The sequence below is a fragment of the Dromiciops gliroides genome, chromosome 1 (genome assembly GCF_019393635.1).
Source record: "Dromiciops gliroides isolate mDroGli1 chromosome 1, mDroGli1.pri, whole genome shotgun sequence".
NCBI classification, from domain to species: domain Eukaryota; kingdom Metazoa; phylum Chordata; class Mammalia; order Microbiotheria; family Microbiotheriidae; genus Dromiciops; species Dromiciops gliroides.
The window spans coordinates 580,731,296-580,749,550 of record NC_057861.1 but is presented as its reverse complement, the minus strand read 5'-3'; the positions used below and the strand labels follow the sequence as shown (position 1 = coordinate 580,749,550).

General features: G+C 38.0%; 1 protein-coding gene across 1 annotated transcript in view; it reads left to right on the top strand.

Annotated features, from left to right (window-relative positions):
• The window catches only part of SVEP1 (sushi, von Willebrand factor type A, EGF and pentraxin domain containing 1), a 340,439-nt gene that overhangs the window by 161,671 nt on the left and 160,513 nt on the right, over window positions 1–18,255 (top strand). The window contains exons 7-8 of the mRNA XM_043978458.1: window positions 6,102–6,299; window positions 17,474–17,592. Of these exons, the coding sequence (XP_043834393.1) occupies window positions 6,102–6,299; window positions 17,474–17,592 (317 nt within the window). The remainder of the gene's footprint in view (window positions 1–6,101; window positions 6,300–17,473; window positions 17,593–18,255) is intronic.

Below are 18,255 nucleotides of genomic sequence, written 5' to 3'. Positions count from 1 at the left end.
AGTTCAAATCCGGCCTCAGACACTTGACACTTAACTGGCTATGTGACCCTGGGCAAGTTGCTTAACCCTCATTGCCTCGCACCCCCCCCCCAAAAAAATTAGTCTTTCTGGCTCTGGTTAAGCATTCTATCCACTGTGCCACCTAGCTATATTGTTAAGCTATTGTAATCTATTATTATTATCATTGCATATATTAGATTATAGTCTATCCAATTACAGTTGTGTATATTGTTTTCCTGCCACTCTCTCATTTTATAGATCATAAAACCAAGACCCAGAATGAATGAGTGACTTGGCAAAGGTCACAAAGGTCTTAAGTGGAATTTCAGGGATTTTTGAACACGGCGTATTTCACAGTAACACACTGCCTTGCCAATAAACCCACCATGATGTGAGTTAGATGTGAGAGTAGACATTACAGAAAAGTTATAGTTGATGTTGTCTCTGCACAGATCAGATGTATATTTCATGACAAAGCTAGAAAGCACACAAAAACAGCTTTATTCCTCTTGGAAATGGGAAGTCACTATTTCTGTTTTAAATTGTGTTTCTTTACAGAAGTTGCTTATTCTGAGCATTGTTGCCATGGTGGACACAAAGTGAATATTTCTTTTTTTCTTTTCTTTTTTTTTGCAGGGCAATGAGGGTTAAGTGACTTGCCCAGGGTCACACAGCTAGTAAGTGTCAAGTGTCTGAGGCTGGATTTGAACTCAGGTCCTCCTGAATCCAGGGCCAGTGCTTTAACCACTGTGCAGCTTTTTTTTTTTTAGTGAGGCAATTGGGGTTAAGTGACTTGCCTAAGGTCACACAGCTAGTAAGTGTTAAGTGGCTGAGGCCGGATTTGAACTCAGGTCCTCCTGAATCCAGGGCCGGTGCTCTATCCACTACGCCACCTAGCTGCCCCAATACAAAGCTTTTATACATGTCATTTAACCTGAAGAAAGTATAACTATCTCAATATATGAGAAGTAGGTTAACACTCTGAAACTCTGAAAGGCTGTAAATTCAATTCAATTCATTAAGTATTGATTAAGCACCTACTATGTGTAAGAGACTTTGCTGGAAAAGGGGGGGGGGGAGAGAACCAACATTCTTTTTTTTTTTTTTTTTTTTGGCAGGGCATTGGGGGTTAAATGACTTGCCCAGGGTCACACAGCTAGTAAGTGTTAAGTGTCTGAGGCCGGATTTGAACTCAGGTACTCCTGAATCCAGGGCCGGTGCTTTATCCACTGTGCCACCTAGCTGCCCCCGAGAACCAACATTCTTAATGATAAAGTATATAAAACCATTGCAATAGCAAGCTAGTTTATCTTCCTTCCTCATGTTTGTTACTATGCAAGTCTTCCTCCACTCAGTTAATCAGATTGATCTTCCTAAAGCACAGGTCTGACCATGTCACCTCTACCTTATTCAATAAACGGTAATACCTCCCTATTATGTCCAAGATCAAATTTAAAATCCTCTGTTTTTCAAAACCCTTCATAACCTAGAGGAAAGGGATTTATTTCTTTGTTCATTTCTTTGTTTGTTTGCCTTTCTTTTTATCTCCAAGGATACAAAATGTAGGAATTTTTTTAATTGCCTTTCTTTGTATCCCCAAGCATAGCACAATGTCCAGCATGTAGTAGGCTCTTAATAAATGCTTATTAACTTGATTTGACAAAACTAGATATAATCTTTAATTTAGATTTATTCTATAATACCTATTAAAAGTTTCAAATTATACAACTTTAGCACTATTCATAGGTATATGGGGTAATCAGAAGAAAATAATGAGGTTGATTTTTGTGGCTAACTTATGGAATCAGATTCATTATTATCTTTCATAGTGCCTTTATTTCGATTCATACTACTACTACAAAATCATAGAATTTCAGACTTAAAAATGATACTAGGAGGACATCTAGCCTAATCCACATCTGAAAAAAGAATCCCCTCTAGTATAGCATCCCCATAAGTGGTCACTTAGCCTCTTTTTTAAGGCCTCCAGTGAAGGAGGGTACAGCTACCAACTTTGGAGGCAAACCAAGAAACTTTTAGATAATTCTAACCATTAGGAAGAATTTTGTTTTGTTTTGTGTTTTACTTCTAGATGGAATCTCACTCTGCAACTTCAATGCAGGTCGCTGGATAGAGCACTGGACCTGGAGTCAGGAAGATCTGAGTTAAAATCCAGTCTCATAAACTACTACTGGCTTTATGACTCTGGAAAAGTCACTTAGTCTTTGTCTGCCCCAGTTTCCTTCTCTGAAAAATAGGGATGTTAATAATAGGATCTACTTCTCAGGGCTATGATGAGGATCAAATGAAATAATATTTGCAAAGTGCTTTGCCAACCTTAAAATACTATATAAATAATAGCTATTACATTATTATAACTATCCTAAAACTCCTTAACCAAGATTCCTGGATAAATTAATTAGTTAAATGTACAAACAGTATTTTCACCATTCACCATAGTCTTTTCAGCACCATTGTCTAAAAGAGGTAGTATAGCTGGTGGTATAGGTGGATATGACCCCAGGCAATTCACAAGCTGTGTGACCCTGGGCACTTAAATTCTTTCTGCCTCTGTATCCTCAACTATCTAATAACTATAATAATAGCCCTTACCCCCCAAAGTTGTTGTGAAGATAAAATGAGGAAATATTTGTATAGCACATAGCACAGTGCTGGAGCATAGTAAGCACTATATAAATGCTTGTTTCCTTCCCCTAAAACAGACACCTGTGTGACAGGACACAGATCCAAATAAGGTACAATTAAAGCAGGCTCTCTATTCTTTAGGTAACCTGTGAACACTCATTGTAAAATGACAATAATCACACTAAGAAATGCTTGATGGCAGTAATGTTAAAAATCATAGTATAAAGTAGGTAGAAGCCGTAGCATGCATGGTCTGGGGGCGGGGGTGGGGGGGGTGGGGTGGGGGAAGTGTTGCACTTGGATCAGAGGACTGGGTTCACATCATGGTTCTGCCACTTGCCTAGATGATTTGAAGAGCTTAATTCCTCTGGGCCTCAGCTTCCTTAGACCAGGTGAAAGCCCCTTCTGTCTCTGACTCTATGATCCCATAATGCAACTTCCTAATTGAGGTGTGGGGTTTTTTTGTTTGTTTTTTAAGAGGCTTATAGTGACACATGGGTATCAAGATGCTATGATTAAAAGAATAAAGTATAAACAGATAAAACCCTGTGTTTTATGACACAGATGAAGCATTCAAAGGTGGAAAATGCTGGATAGAAATTAATATGGCTTTTAAGAACTCCGGAAACACTTTGAAAGAGTTTAGGAAGAATGCCCAATTCACATCCAAGTTTATTCATTCTTTCCATCTCTCTCATCCATCATGCTCCCTCAATCCCTTGGTGAATCCTTTAGAATCGACATGTTGTACTTGTTGCTTATTTGTTTGACTCGTGTATCTAACAGCAAAGCTGGTTGGAAATAATACTGTGCCTTTAATGCCTTCCAATTTTGGCATAATCAGTGTACCCTGACGTTTTTGCAGACTCCTGGAGTTAAGAATAATTTGCTCAGCCACATTAATTTGACTGAATGCTTTTGGTAAAAACAGACTTGTCATTTTATGACCACTTAGAAATAGGTAATGTAGACTCAGTCTGGTAAAGGGAAAACAGCTGTCAGTCTCCATCAACTTCATGGGGAGCCTTCTTGAACGTATTGCTAATATATCATTTCTCCAGATGAAGGGCTCTAAAAATTCCACAATCTTGGCTGTAGTTGGAAGGAATTTATTAAGCATTCAACATTTTACAACTATTCAAATGACAAGGAGAGATAAGAAATGAACTTTTGTATTTGATTAAATGTTCCTCTGGTTTTAAAATATCAGGCATCTCTGGGGCAGAGCAAAAAAACTGTAATACTTACATTCTTCACTTCAAATGTAATCATCTAACTGTTAACATTTCAATAACTTGAAAATACAAAACGAGATAATCAATTTTGAATGGTATATGTCAATAACACAATTTAGTTCAACATTTTTTCCCTTCTTTTTTTCTTCTTTTGTATTCTTTCAGAGTAGGGGTCATATCTTTCAAGGTTCCATTTAAAATGCCCCAGATCACTATCATCTTCTATACAATGATGATATTAACATGACTTCTAAGGAACATATTCCCTTGTTTTCAGAGCACTGATATAGGTATACTGCTATTACCTCATTTTATGGATGAGGAAAATCATCAGAGTTTGAATGACTTTCCCATGGTTACATAGCTACTAAGAGCCTGGGACAAAATTTGATCTCGTGTCTTCTTAACTCTAAGTCCAATGGTCTATCTGATGTCTTCTAGCTGCCTCTAGACTCAATGACACCAACCGTATGAATTGGACTAAATGATCACTGAGGTTCCTTGCAACTTTAAAATTCTGTGAGTTATCCTTATACCAAGGGCAGTAATCTATTATGGTATTTTGCTGACAATAGAAAAAAAAGAAATGGACCTCATTAAAACCATAGAATGGAATGAAAAAAGGGTTTACTCACAGTATGATTACATCCTAGAGAAAAGAAACTTAATGAAGTTGGGTCTGTTAGTCAGAAGTTAACATACTAAAGATGACTATTGTAACCCAATTTAGCAGTGCATATTTATGAAATCAAATAGAAATATTCTGACCGTTTGGCTCATATGAAGGGTCATAGGTCCTTCAAGGGTCATACAGATCCTCCAAGAAACAGGCACAATAATAATTAGCTCTATTTGCATATTAGGAAGATAGCATGAGGAAGCTCATGAGTATCCTTTTGTATTACAGTGGTGCGCAAATTTAATAGAACAAAACAAAATAATTAAATGTAATAACATAGAATCTTAGAACTGAAAATCATCTTTAAAATTATATGTCCTTTTAAAGCCTGGCATGACCTGTCCCTTTCCTGCGTTGTTATATCTTACTCTCCTCCACCCACTTTAAGATCCAGCTATGTTGGCCTATTTGCAGTTGCTCACAGCTCCTTGAATTTGCACTGGCTGTTCACCATATCTGGAATGTTCTCCCTTCCCACCCCAACCCTTAGCTTCCCTAGCTACTTTCAATGCTAGTTGGGGCAGCTCAGTGGAGTAGTAGATAAAGCACTGGCCCTAAAGTTGGGAGGATCTGAGTTCAAATGTTGCCTCAGATACTTACTAGCTGTGTGACCCTGGGAAAGTCACTTAACCCCAATTGCTTTAAACATCTGGGACCATCTCCAGTCATCCTGATGTATATTTTGCCACTGGACCCAGATGGCTCTGGAGGAGAGAGTGAGGTTGGTGACTTTGCACAGCCCTGCCTCACTTAAATACAATTCAGTGCAAGTCATGACATCATCTTCTAATATCATGGTCCTCTTTAAGAAGGAAGGACAATGTGGGCAGCTAGGTGGCTCAGTGGTTAAAGCACCAGCCCTGGATTCAGGAGGACCTGAGTTTAAATCCAGCCTCAGACACTTGACACTTACTAGCTGTGTGACCCTGGGCAAGTCACTTAACCCTCATTGCCCTGCCAAAAAGAAAGAAAGAAAGAGAGAAAGAAAGAAAGGAAAGAAGGAAGGAAGGAAGGAAGGAAGGAAGGAAGGAAGGAAGGAAGGAAGGAAGGAAGGAAGGAAGGAAGGAAGGAAGGAAGGAAGGAAGGAAGAGAAGGAAGGGCAACAAGAACAACAATACTAGGTTAAACCTTTAGCAGGAGACTTCCCCGTACTCTGTCTACTACTCTCATTGGTGTCTTACCTCTGAAATTACCTTCCAGTTATACTTTATATATCTTAGATGTGATCTTTCCCATTAGGATGGGAGCTTCCTGAAGGCATGTTTTTATCTTTTTTCTTTTTTTTACTTCCCAAGTTCTGAGAAGAGTGCCTGGTGCATAGTAAATGCTTAATAAATGCTTGTTGATTGACTTATTTTATACAATTTGGCACTGTGCTCACAAGAGTTTGACATTTTAAATTCTTCTCCCTTTTTATCATGGTAAATACTAATCCCTAAATTTACCAAGAAACATGATTTTCACTTTTCAGAGAAAATAGGAGAAAGTAGGTACTTTAAATAAGATACTTGTAATAACATTCTCGTGTTTATCTTCCTTAGAACGCCATTGTCCCACTTTTCTGAAGCCCAAAGGTGTGATCATTCACCCATCAAGCTGTGGAAGAGGACTAGCTAAGATTGGTACTGTGTGTCAATTAAGTTGTCCCCCAGGTTTCGTCTTATCTGGAGCCAGGGGAGATGTAAGATGCACCAGTTCGGGGAAATGGAGTGCCAAAATTCAGACAGCTATTTGTAAAGGTACGTGGTCTATTTCTGTGATTTAAAGGAAGAAATTCCTGACCAATGCCATTTTAACACATTATGAATCATGCATGACATTCATGATTTATACCATCATTGTCATTATTCTGCATTAATGGAACACCCTTTGGGTATATGTGATCCTACTAAGTGCTCAAAGGTTTACATAGTAATTTTGTTGTGCCTCTTGAGCTCAGTAAGTTTATAAACTCACAGACTACAATTCAAACCTTTTGGCCAATGCTAATAAAATATCTCAGTCTATCTCTTTCAAACAATGTTATTTAGCTCTTGCTCTCAGATAGGCTGTTCATATAATCCAACATATACCTAGGATAAGGTTATATCTATTCTAGGAGCTTTTCAACTCTTATTCTTTCAACTGTTCCCTTTAACTTCTCATCTGAGACCTGATTCAAAATATCATTTGACTTGTGGTCAGAAATCCAATTTAGTTATTATTCCTTATATCCCATTTACCTTGTATTTATTTTGTTTATACTTACATTATACTCCTTGAGGACAGGCATTTCACTGCCTACAACAGTGCCTGGTACATAGAAGGGATATAATAAATGTTTAGTGAATTAAGTAGAAGAAAAACCTTTGAAATGTGGCAAAAAAAACAACTGAGAAGTGACAGAGACCTAAAGAATACACTCGATTTGCTGAAATTGGTCAGTCTCTGCTCTTTCCTGCCCATGCTTTTCTTATCACTGCTTGAGTAAGTTTCCTAATGTGCCATTTCTCTACTGAAAAACTCTCAGTGGCTCCCAATTGTCTACCAGATAAAATACAATTACCTGATCCTGGCATTCAAGGACTCTGTGATCTGACTTCAAAAAAGCTATCGAACCTTATTTCATACTATTTATAGAATCTATGTTCCAGGCATAATATCCTCAAATCTTGTCTTGTCCATTTCAGTCTCTGTGCCTTTCCTTAGCCTATGTTCCTATGTTTTGAATGGACTTTACCCTCCCCATGCCCATTGAAGTAACTCTCAACTTGGATTCTATTAGATTCTCCATTAAGATCCTTCCTTAATGTTTTTCATAGCACTTTGTTTTTTATCTTCCTTTTATCATATATACATATATATGTATATGAATATCTTGTCTGACATGACTCCAAATTGGATTATAAGCTACTCTTGAGCAGGGTCTATGTCATATAAAATTTTACAGCTATAATATTGTGTCATGACACAATGCTTTGTATATAACAGGTGTTTGGTAGATGGATAGGATATAAGTATTGCCCGCAAGGCATGTATAGTCTGAAAGAAAAAAATATATGTAATTTATATATATATATATATAACCAACAATGGCAGTTTATACACATATATATACACACATATATCTCCTATTATATATATATATATATCATGATAATGATCACATTTTCATGGCAGAAATATATATTTTGGGGATCATCTGTCTCTAAGCCATAGAAGTTAAGGAAAGAAAAGTTATCAAGAAAGGGTGACCTAAAAGGTCAAATGCTGCATGCAGAGAGAATGAGAAAAACAACAACAAAAGTCACTGGATTTCAATCCAATTAAAGTCATTAGTGACCTACAGAGTGTCATTTGAGGAGGCATGAGCGAGTGGGTAATGAGACAATCAGAGAAAAAAGTGTAAATTGCTCTTTCTGTAAGTTTGACTTTAAATTGAGGAGGAAAGGGAATGGCTACCAAATTTAAAGGTAGCATGGTCAATAACATTTTTTAATTTTTAAGTGTTAGGAGATATAAGCATATTTTCAGGCCGGGGGGAAAGCCAGTAGTAAGAAAATACTTAAGAGAGCAAGGATTCTTTTTTTTTTTAATAGAATTTTATTTTCCAAAATATATGTTAAAACAAAATTTTAACATCAATTTTTTTTAACTTTGTGTTCCAATTTCTCTTCCCCCCTCCATTCCCACCTGCCACCCACAAGAACTCGAGCAATTCAAAATAAGTTATACATGAGTAGTCATGGAAAATTCCAATATTAGCTAGTTGTGAGAGAAAAGAGTCAAAAAAACAAAACTTCAGATTAAGGAATTGTCAAAGAGGAAAAGAAAAAAAAATTTTAAATGTGTTTCCATCTGTTTTCAGATACTATCAGTTCTTTCTCTGCAGATGGGCTGCAATCTTCATAAGTCCTTCAGGGTTATATTGGATCATTGCCTTGCTGAAAATAACCACATGCTTCCCAGCAGATCATCCCCCACTATTGCCGTTATTTTGTATATAGTACATTTCACTCTGCTTCGGTTCATGTAGGTCTTTCCAGGTTTTTCTGATAGTATCCTGTTCATTATAACCTGTATGTAGTACCTTAAGCTTGACAGAGAATTTTCTTCATAAAAGCCCAGCAAAGTAGGTACCATACATTTTGCCATTATAATCAATCATTATAACTATTTCCCTCCATCCCACTCCCTTCCCATGACATTTACTCCATCTTCTTTTTACCTATTCCTCCTCAAAAGTGTTTTACTTCTGACTATCCTCTCCCTCGTTCTGCACTCCCTTTTTTCACCCTTCCTTCCTTATACTCTTCCCCTCCTACTTTCCTGCAGGGTTAAATAGATTACTCCTCCCAATTGGGTATGAAATCTATTCCCTCCATGAGCCCACTCCAATGAGATCAGGGTCCCTGAGCTAATTCTGTGTTCTAAATTTTTTTTCCTCCCTCACTCCTCAACCCTCCCTATGAGATCAAGCAATTCAATATGTCATACTGGTGCAGTAGTGCAGAACATCTTCATCTTCCTTGAAAGTGTTTTGCTTTTTACTACTCTCTCCCCCAATCTGCCCTTTTCTCCTTCCCTCCTTCCCTTCTTCCCCCACCCATTTCCTCCCTCCCCTCCCTCAGAGCAAAAATATATTACTATACCTACTAAAGTGTGTATGTCAGTCCTTCTTTGAGCCAATTCTGATAATATTAAGGTTCACTCACTCCCCAACTCCTTCCCCCTCTTCTACTCTCCTCCATAAGCTTTCTTCTTGTTTCCTTCATGTAACTACCTCTCCCCAGACCATCTCTCCCCTTCTCCCTCCCCCAGTTTATTCCTCCTACACCTCAACCCTATTTTAATGATGTCATCATAGATTAGTTAGGTGGCACAGTGGACAAAGCACCAGCCCTGGACCCAGGAGGTCCCAAGCCCAAATCCAGCCCCAAACATAAGACACCCCACCCTGTCTGCCCCACAAAGAACAAAACATAAATGCTTTACAGATATCATCCCTTCATATTCAGTTCAGACCTGTGTCTTCTGTGAGTTTCTTACTGAGATAGTTCTTATGATTTTGAAATATTATCTTCCCATGTAGGAATTTAAATGGTTTGATCTTTTTATATCCCTCATGAAGTCTTTTTCCTGTTTATCTTTTTATGCTTCTCCAGGGTCTTGTATTTGAAAGTCAAATTTTCTATTCAGTTCAGGTCTTTTCATCACAAATGCTTGAAAGACCTCTTTCTCATTGAAATCCCATTTTTGCCTCTGAAAAATTATACTCAGTTTTGCTGGGTACATGATTTTTTTCTGTAGTCCCAGTTCCTTTGCCCTCTGGAATATCATATTCCATGCCCTTCAATCCTTTAATGTAGAAGCTGCTAGATCTTGCTTTATCCTTATTGGAGCTCCACAGTATTTGAATTCCTTTTTTGCTAGCTGCTTGCAGTATTTTCTCCTTCACCTGGGAGTTCTGGAATTTGGCTATAATATTCCTGGAGGTTTTCCTTTTGGGATCTCTTTCAGGAGGTGATCAGTGGTTTCTTTCAATTTCTATTTTAGCTTTTGCTTCTAGAATATCTGGGCAATTTTCCCTCACAATCTCTTGGAGGATGGTGTCTAAGCTTTTGTTTTGGTCATGGTTTTCAGGTAGTCCAATGATTTTCAAATTATCTCTCCTAGATTTATTTTCTAGGTCAGCTGTTTTTCCAAGGAGATATTTCACATTGACCTCTATTTTCTCATTCAATTGGATTTGCTTTACTGTGTCTTGGTTTCTCATAAGGTCACTAGCTTCCATTTGTTCAATCCTAATTCTTAGGCAGTTATTTTCATCAGACAGTTTTTTAATCTCCTTTTCCATTTGGCTTTTCAAACTGTTGACTTTTTTCTCATGACTCTCCTGCATTTCTCTCATTTCCCTTTCCATTCTTCCCTCCTTTTCTCTATATCTTCTTTCTATTTCTCCTACTTTCTCTTCAAAGTCCCTTTTGAGAGCTTCCATGGCCTGAGACCAGTTCATATTTTTCTTGGAAGCTTTGGATTTTGGAGCTTTGACCCTGTTATTATCTTCTTCTGAGGTTGTATTGTGGTCTACCTTACACCCAAAGAAGTTTTTGATGGTCTTCTGCTTTCTCTGCCTACTCATCCTGGCTATTTCTTGGCTTTTAACTCCTTCTTAAAGTGTGGCGCTGCTTCCAGGACACACTGTTCAAGCTATAGCGTGGCCCAAGGGATGGTTGGGCTTCTCAGCCTTCCTGGCCTCGCTTTTATTTGATTTTAAACTCTCCACTCAAGACCAAGGATTCTTAAAGCAGCAAAGGGTGTGAGGGGATGGGACCAAGGCTATATTTGAAAGAGTTAACTTTGTTGTGGAGGAAGGAGGCCCACCTCTTCTTAGGAAGGAATAGATAAATGCAGACATTGAGAGACATAAAAGAATAGAGAACCTCTCAGCCTTGTCAGGGAAGCAACGCGGCACAGTGGATAGAATGCTGGGTATAGAGTCAGGAAGATTCATCTTCATTAATTCAAACCTGGCCTCAGACACTTATTAGCTATGTGACCCTGGGTGGGTCACTTAACCCTGCTTGTCACAGTTTTCTCATCCATAAAATGAGCTGCAGAAGGAACTGGCAAACCACTCCAGTATCTTTGCCAAGAAAACCCCAAATGGGGTCATGAAGAGTCAGACTTGACTGAAACAACTCAACAGCAACAAAACAACAGCTTTCTCAGGGATATAGAAGGTTGGTTCACCTTCTTAAAGTTGCGGTGGGGGTAACTTTATTCAAAAGTCAATGGAGGGGCAGCTAGGTGGCGCAGTGGATAGAGCACCAGCCCTGGAGTCAGGAGTACCTGAGTTCAAATCCGGCCTCAGACACTTAATACTTACTAGCTGTGTGACCCTGGGCAAGTCACTTAACCCCAATTGCCTCACTAAAAAACAAAACAAAACAAAACAAAACAAAACAAAACAAAAAAAAAGTCAATGGAGATTCAATAGTTAATGAAGCCATCTCTATCTTCTTCCATTGCCAAGCTCGGTCAATGTCTTGCCCAACAACTAGTTCTTTGCTTTACCTTAGGGTGCTAAAAGGAGAAGGACTCAACACTGCCTCCTTTACCTACTCCACAAACCCTTACTCTTTCACATCATGCCTTCTTCCTACCTACCCTGGGCAAAAGATTCAGCAGCCCCTCCAGCTCTATCAGGAAACTTGAGCAGGAGCCAGAGCTGTTGCTAATGCTTTGTTTATCTTTCTCTGGATTAGAGGTGCTAAAGTCCCAAACCTGAAAATTGAAAAGAAAGAAAATCTCAGATGAAACAACCCATGTCAGTCACTTCCAAGAAATCCTTGTGGGTACACAACCTTGAAGCAGTTTTCAGAAACAAGAATTGCTCTTAGAGACAGAGACAGAGAGAGATGTTAAGTGATCAGAACTGTAACTACCTTTCTCCCAGATTGCTACATAAATCTAGTGAAATCTCTATTTTTTAGTAAACACAATTGCAAATCTCAAAGACTAGATACTACTGGAAAGGTGGGGATCTAGACCCACTTTCTATAATAGTAGTTTCTGGAATTCTGCATACTGCTTTTTAATATGTATTTATTGTTGTTTTTTTTAATTGGCACAAACTTATTTTAGTAGACAGTTATATAATTTATATACCATATCTAGAAATGTATTTTTTGTATATTGCACTTTTTTTAGGTAATTGAGATTAAGTGACATGCCCAAGGTCACACAGCTATTAAGTGTCTGAGGTAGGATTTGAACTCAGGTTCTCCTGACTCCAGGCTGGTGCTGTATCCACTGCACCACCCAGCTGTCCCTATATTGCATTTATTTATTTTTTATTTATTTATTTGTTTGGTTGGTTGGTTTTCGTGGGGCAATGAGGGTTAAGTGACTTGCCCAAGATCATACAGCTAGTTAAGTGTCAAGTGTCTGAAGCTGAATTTGAACTCTTCTGAATCCAGGGCCGGTGCTTTATCCACTCTGACACCTAGCTGCCACTCCCTATATTGCTTAAAAAAAAAAAAAACACCTGTATTGATACCTTGTTTTTTTTTGTTTTGTTGTTTTTGGTGGGACAATGAGGGTTAAGTGACTTGCCCAGGGTCACACAGCTAGTAAGTATCAAGTGTCTGAGGTCAGATTTGAACTCAGGTCCTCCTGAATCCAGGGCCGGTGCTTTATCCACTGTGCCACCTAGCTGCCCCCTGACACCTTGCATTTTGACATCACTTTCATTTCCCTTTCTCTACTACTCAGAGAACTACTTTATGTAATTAATTTTTTAAAGAGAGGAGAATAAAGGTAAAACTAATCAATATCACTGAAGTCTGATCAAATATGCAATGTCCCATACCTATTATCCCTCGCCTCAAAAAGAAGGGAGGGAGATAGTGTGTATTTGTTATCAAAGAAAGTCTCCTTCCTCCTTGAAGTTTTATTGTAGAATTGTAATGTTTGAGCCTTTTGTTGTTGTTGTTTTTAATTGAGTTCTGCAACATCGTTTGGAAATTTTAACTTTAGCTAGAGTTCAGAATGAGGTTAAGGAATTGGTCTTGACGTGTTTTGCAATCCTAAATTTATTAGCGATGCAATAAAAGTATCAGAGGAAGTGGTTCAGTCTCCTTAAGCCTCCTGAGCAAAGGGGAATTTGGTGTTGGTTCTCTTCTTCCTTGCTGGTGAGTTTTGAGACCATTTATTTTTGAACACTGTAATGTAGATTAGTAACAGAATATAATATATAAAGGATTTGGAAGAGATCTTTAGTCCAGGGGAAAAAAATAAAATTCCTCAAAATTACCAGAAGAGCTAAAGATTTGAATCACATTGGCTTCACTCTCTGCATGGAGGATTGGCTGCCAGAGTGACAGGAAGCTGTAGAGATCTTGTCTCCACCATGTGTGAGGAAGGAATTATTTGTCCAATATAATACTGTGGTTTTGTAATTCTGAGTCAACACTGACACCTGTTCTCTGAGGGGTTTGCCTAGCCTGAACTTCTCTCAAACCTTGGAGAATAAATAATCAATGTGGAAGCAAGAGGCAGTGTAGTACAAGAGGAAGATCTGGATTCAGAGAGACCAGAATTCATATTCCAATTCTATTGCTTGCTATCTGTGGGTCTCTAAGCTCCCTGGACCTCTGATTCCTTCTCTCTGCTCATGGCCTCCTACCCACCTCTAATGCTAGCAGCTAGGTGGCGCCATAGTGGATGGAGTACTGGACCAGGAGTCAGGAGGACCTAAGTTCAAATGCAGCCTCAGATACTTCCATGCTATGTGACACTGGGTAAGTCACTTAATCCTATTTGCTTCAGTTTCCTCATCTGTAAAATGAACTAGAGAAGGAAATGGCAAAACCACTCTGGTATCTTTGCCAAGAAAACCCCAAATGGAGTCACAAAGAATTGGATACAACTGAAACAACTGACGAACAACAATAAGAAGTAACTTCCAAAACATTCACCCAAGAAATCTCTTGTGGGGTGACTTGCATTAATCTAAATATCACAAAAAAATCTGACAAATGAAGATAAGATACTAAATTTTACCCAAAAAACCCGAGTCTATTCTTTTCTCCCTTTGATCACAAGAGCTTATGGTACCAATCATGAACATAATTTACTCCAGAAACCTGATCATAGTTTGTTGTTTAAGTGACTTTATTTATTGGCATAGATTTGAAGACATTTTATTTACATATATACACACAATACATACATATATATGTGTATTTTTATATTCTTTTTATGCGTGAATATTTTTACACATCTTTAGTCAGACGTGATTTCATTCTTGTAAGGAATTTTAGTGATGAAGCAGTAACTATTTTCCAACTTAAAACCTTCAGATAATTTCCTGAGTCTCTGAAAAGTTAAGTGACTTGCCTAGATAGCAAGGTCAGAAGCAAAACTTAAAACCAGGTCTTCTAAACACTTAGACTGCTTTTCTATCCTCTATTCTGTGCTATATTCCAGATATTAAGAAAAGTAATCATCTTTCTACCTAGAAGTCCAAGTTAATTTTCAAAAGTATTTATTTATTATATATTATATGCAAGGCACCATAGTAGGTGGTCAGGATGAAAAGACAAAATCTAAAAAAATCCTAACCCCTAATGAGTTCATATCTTACTGTGGGGAGAGAGGAAGATAGAAAGGAAAGAGAACAGAGAAGATAACTTTCTCCCTAATCCTTCTCTTGCCAATCCTTTTAAGATACCAACATTGTTTATTAACTCCAAGTAATGAAATAGAAATCAGTATCGATGTTCCCTCCAATAAGGCAAATCACAAGCCCCTTCTGAATGCCTTTTGTCCATGTCCTCAGTTAGGTTAGCTAGGAGGAGGAGGAGTACCTAAAATGTTGGGGGGAACAGTGGAAGAAAAAAGTCCAAGTAGAGGGGAAAAAAAACCATATCATGATATCTGACTTTTCTAAACCAAGTTTATTATAAGGAAAGTACTTTACAGTACTTAATGAATATGTAAATATCAGTTATTGTCATAATTACTATGCAAACAATTTGCAGTCTTATAGGTCCATAAAATCCCTGTATGATCTTAACCACATAACCTTTCCAACAGCCACTACTATCGATGGCAAAATCTATCCTCAACTCATAACCCAATCAACTAGTACTAGGCTAAGGCTACTAAAACTCTGGTGCTTCCTGTGAATCAGAGACCTGCAGCCCACAAAGATGATTATATCAGTCTTATCCTGGAAAAAGAAATCCACTCCATATTGTCATCCCCTCAAGCCATCATCCTATGTATAGCTCTCCTTTTCAATGTTAAACTGTTAGTCATCTCTGCTTGCTGACTGACTCCCTTTCCTCACTTTTCAATCCCATGTTATATTGCTTAAAAGGTTATGACCCCAAGGGCAGCTAGGTGGTGCAGTAGATAAAGCACTGGCCCTGGAGTCAGGAGTACCTGAGTTCAAATCCGGCTTCAGACACTTAACACTTACCAGCTGTGTGACCCTGGGCAAGTCACTTAACCCCAATTGCCTCACTTTAAAAAAAAAAAAGGTTATGACCCCACTATAACTGTTTTCTCAAAAGTTAAAGGTCATCTCTTCACTGCTAAATCTGAGTGTCTTTCCTCAGTCCTAATCCTCCTTCAGCTTTGGACACTATTGATCAACACCTCTGCCTGGATACTTACTTCTGTGATACTGCTCTCTCCTGGTTCTCTCCTAGCTCTCTGGCTATTCCTTTACAATTCCTTTTGCTTGTTCATCATACTTCTCCCACCCTTTAAGCGTGGGTGTCCCTGATGGCTATATAATGGAGATAATAATAGCATCAACCTCACAGTGTTACTCTGAGGATCAAATGAAATCATATGAGTAGAGTGTTTTCCAAACATTAAAACATTATGTAAATTTCACCTATCATAATTATCATTATCATTATTATTGTTCTTTTCTGAGTGTTCTTTTCAGTCTAAACTCCTTTGGATATTACATTAGCTTCCATGGGCTCAACTATTATCTTTACACAGGTGACTCCCAAATCTGTATGTTGAGTCCTGAATTCTTGCTTGAATTCTAGGTCTGTTGCCACCTGCTTGTGGAACATTTCAACCAAGCAGTCCCATCAGTATTTTAGGTCCCTGAGCTAATTCTGTGTTCTAAATTTTTCTTCTTCCCTCCTCAACCCTCCCTATGAGATCAAGCAATTCAATATGTTATACTTGTGCAGTAATGCAGAACATCTTCATCTTCCTTGAAAGTGTTTTGCTTTTTACTGCTCTCTCCCTCAATCTGCCCTTCCCTCCTTCCCTTCTCCCCCCCACCTTATCTCCCTCCCCTCCCTCAGGGCAAAACTATATTACTATACCTACTTAAGTATGTATGTTAGTCCTTCTTTGAGCCAATTCTGATGATATTAAGGTTCACTCACTCCCCAACTCCTTTCCCCTCTTCTTCTCCCCTCCATAAACTGGTCTGAACCCATCAGTATTTTAAACTAAACCTGTTTAAAATAGAAACATCCATCTATCAGTTAAGGGTAACATTATCCTTCCAGTCATCCCACTTTTTAACCTTAGAATCGTCCTTGATTCTTCCTTCTCTCTTACCCCTGCCCCCATAGTCACTTAGTTGTCAAATCCTTTGGATTTTATTTCCACATCTCTTAGTCCTATCCTCGTATTTTTACTTGTGCAGCCACCACCCTAATTCGGGTCTTCATTACCTCTCACTTGGACTATTATAACAACGTTCCTTTGATCTTCTTTGAGTGGTTCCCTTCATCAATCCATCCTCCATATAGCTGCCAAAATTGTCTACCTAAAACACAAATATGACCATGCCACTCAAATTCCCAGGGACTTTGAGGAACTTCCTGTTGCCTCTAAAACAAAATACTCCTCAGCCTGGAATTTAAGACCCTTTACCATTTTATTTCAACCTAACTTTCCAGACATATTTCCCATTGCTCCTTTTTATATACTTTATGTTTTGGCCGAATTTGATATTTTGTTTCCTGATTCTATCCATTCACACAAGCCATCGTTCATATTCAGAATTATTCATCCCCTTCTTATTTCTTCTTCTAAAATCTCTGTTTTTTCTTCATGGCTTAATTCAAGTACCAACTCCCCTTTGAACATTCCCTGTTCCCCCATCCCTTGGGCATGTTCTCACTCACTTTCTTCAAATTATCTAAAATTTACTTATTTGAACACATGCTATATCTAGCACCATCCCCTGCCCCCAGTAGAATGCATACTCTTTGGGGCAAGGATTATTCCATTTTTATCTTATCTCCAGTGCCTAGCAGAATGTATTATATATCATTAGTATTTAATATGAGTTTATTGAATCAGATCAAATCTTTAATGAATGAATGAATTATATTACAAATCATTGTATTTCTATATTTTCTTTATGTGTTTTCTGAGTCAGATGTGGAGGTTCCTCAAATCATTTGTCCTAAAGACATTGAAGCCAAGACCCTAGAACAGCAAGACTCTGCTAATATCACTTGGGTCGTACCAACAGCAAAAGATAACTCTGGTGAAGAGGTAAGATATACATATAGATGGATCCCTTTTTCACATAATTTAAAATCACCTACACATGTTCTTTTGTCTGATGTTTGCATAACATGCCTATATCAACCTAAGTTTTGGCACATACTTTGAATGAAAAATAATTTTTTTTTGAGTTGAGGAGTTGAAGCCTCCAGGTGAGATTACAAATTTAAAACTTACCTGTCTTAATGAATTTTCTATCTTATCTATCTTAAAGAATTGTTCTATGTTTCAGTAAGATTATTTGATAAGGGAAGTTTTGGCCTTTGCCAAGGTTTAAAAGTCTGAAAAGGAGGGGGCAGCTAGGTGGCGCAGTGGATAGAGCACCAGCCCTGGAGTCAGGAGGACCTGAGTTCAAATCTGGCCTCAGACTCTTAACACTTACTAGCTGTGTGACCCTGGGCAAGTCACTTAACCCCAATTGCCTTGCAAAAAAAAAAAAAGTCTGAAAAGGGACATTAGAGATGATCTTCGTAGAAGTTTAGAAACTTTTAGAAATCCTCTCACTCCCTCATTTGTAAAGAATATGAAGCAAAAGTCATTTGACAAAAAAAAAGTCATTTGATATAACTTTCTGATATAAATGGTAATTGTTTGGACATTAGTTTAGCAATTAATTCAGAAATTTAATCATGTACCTAAAGAAGTGTCCTT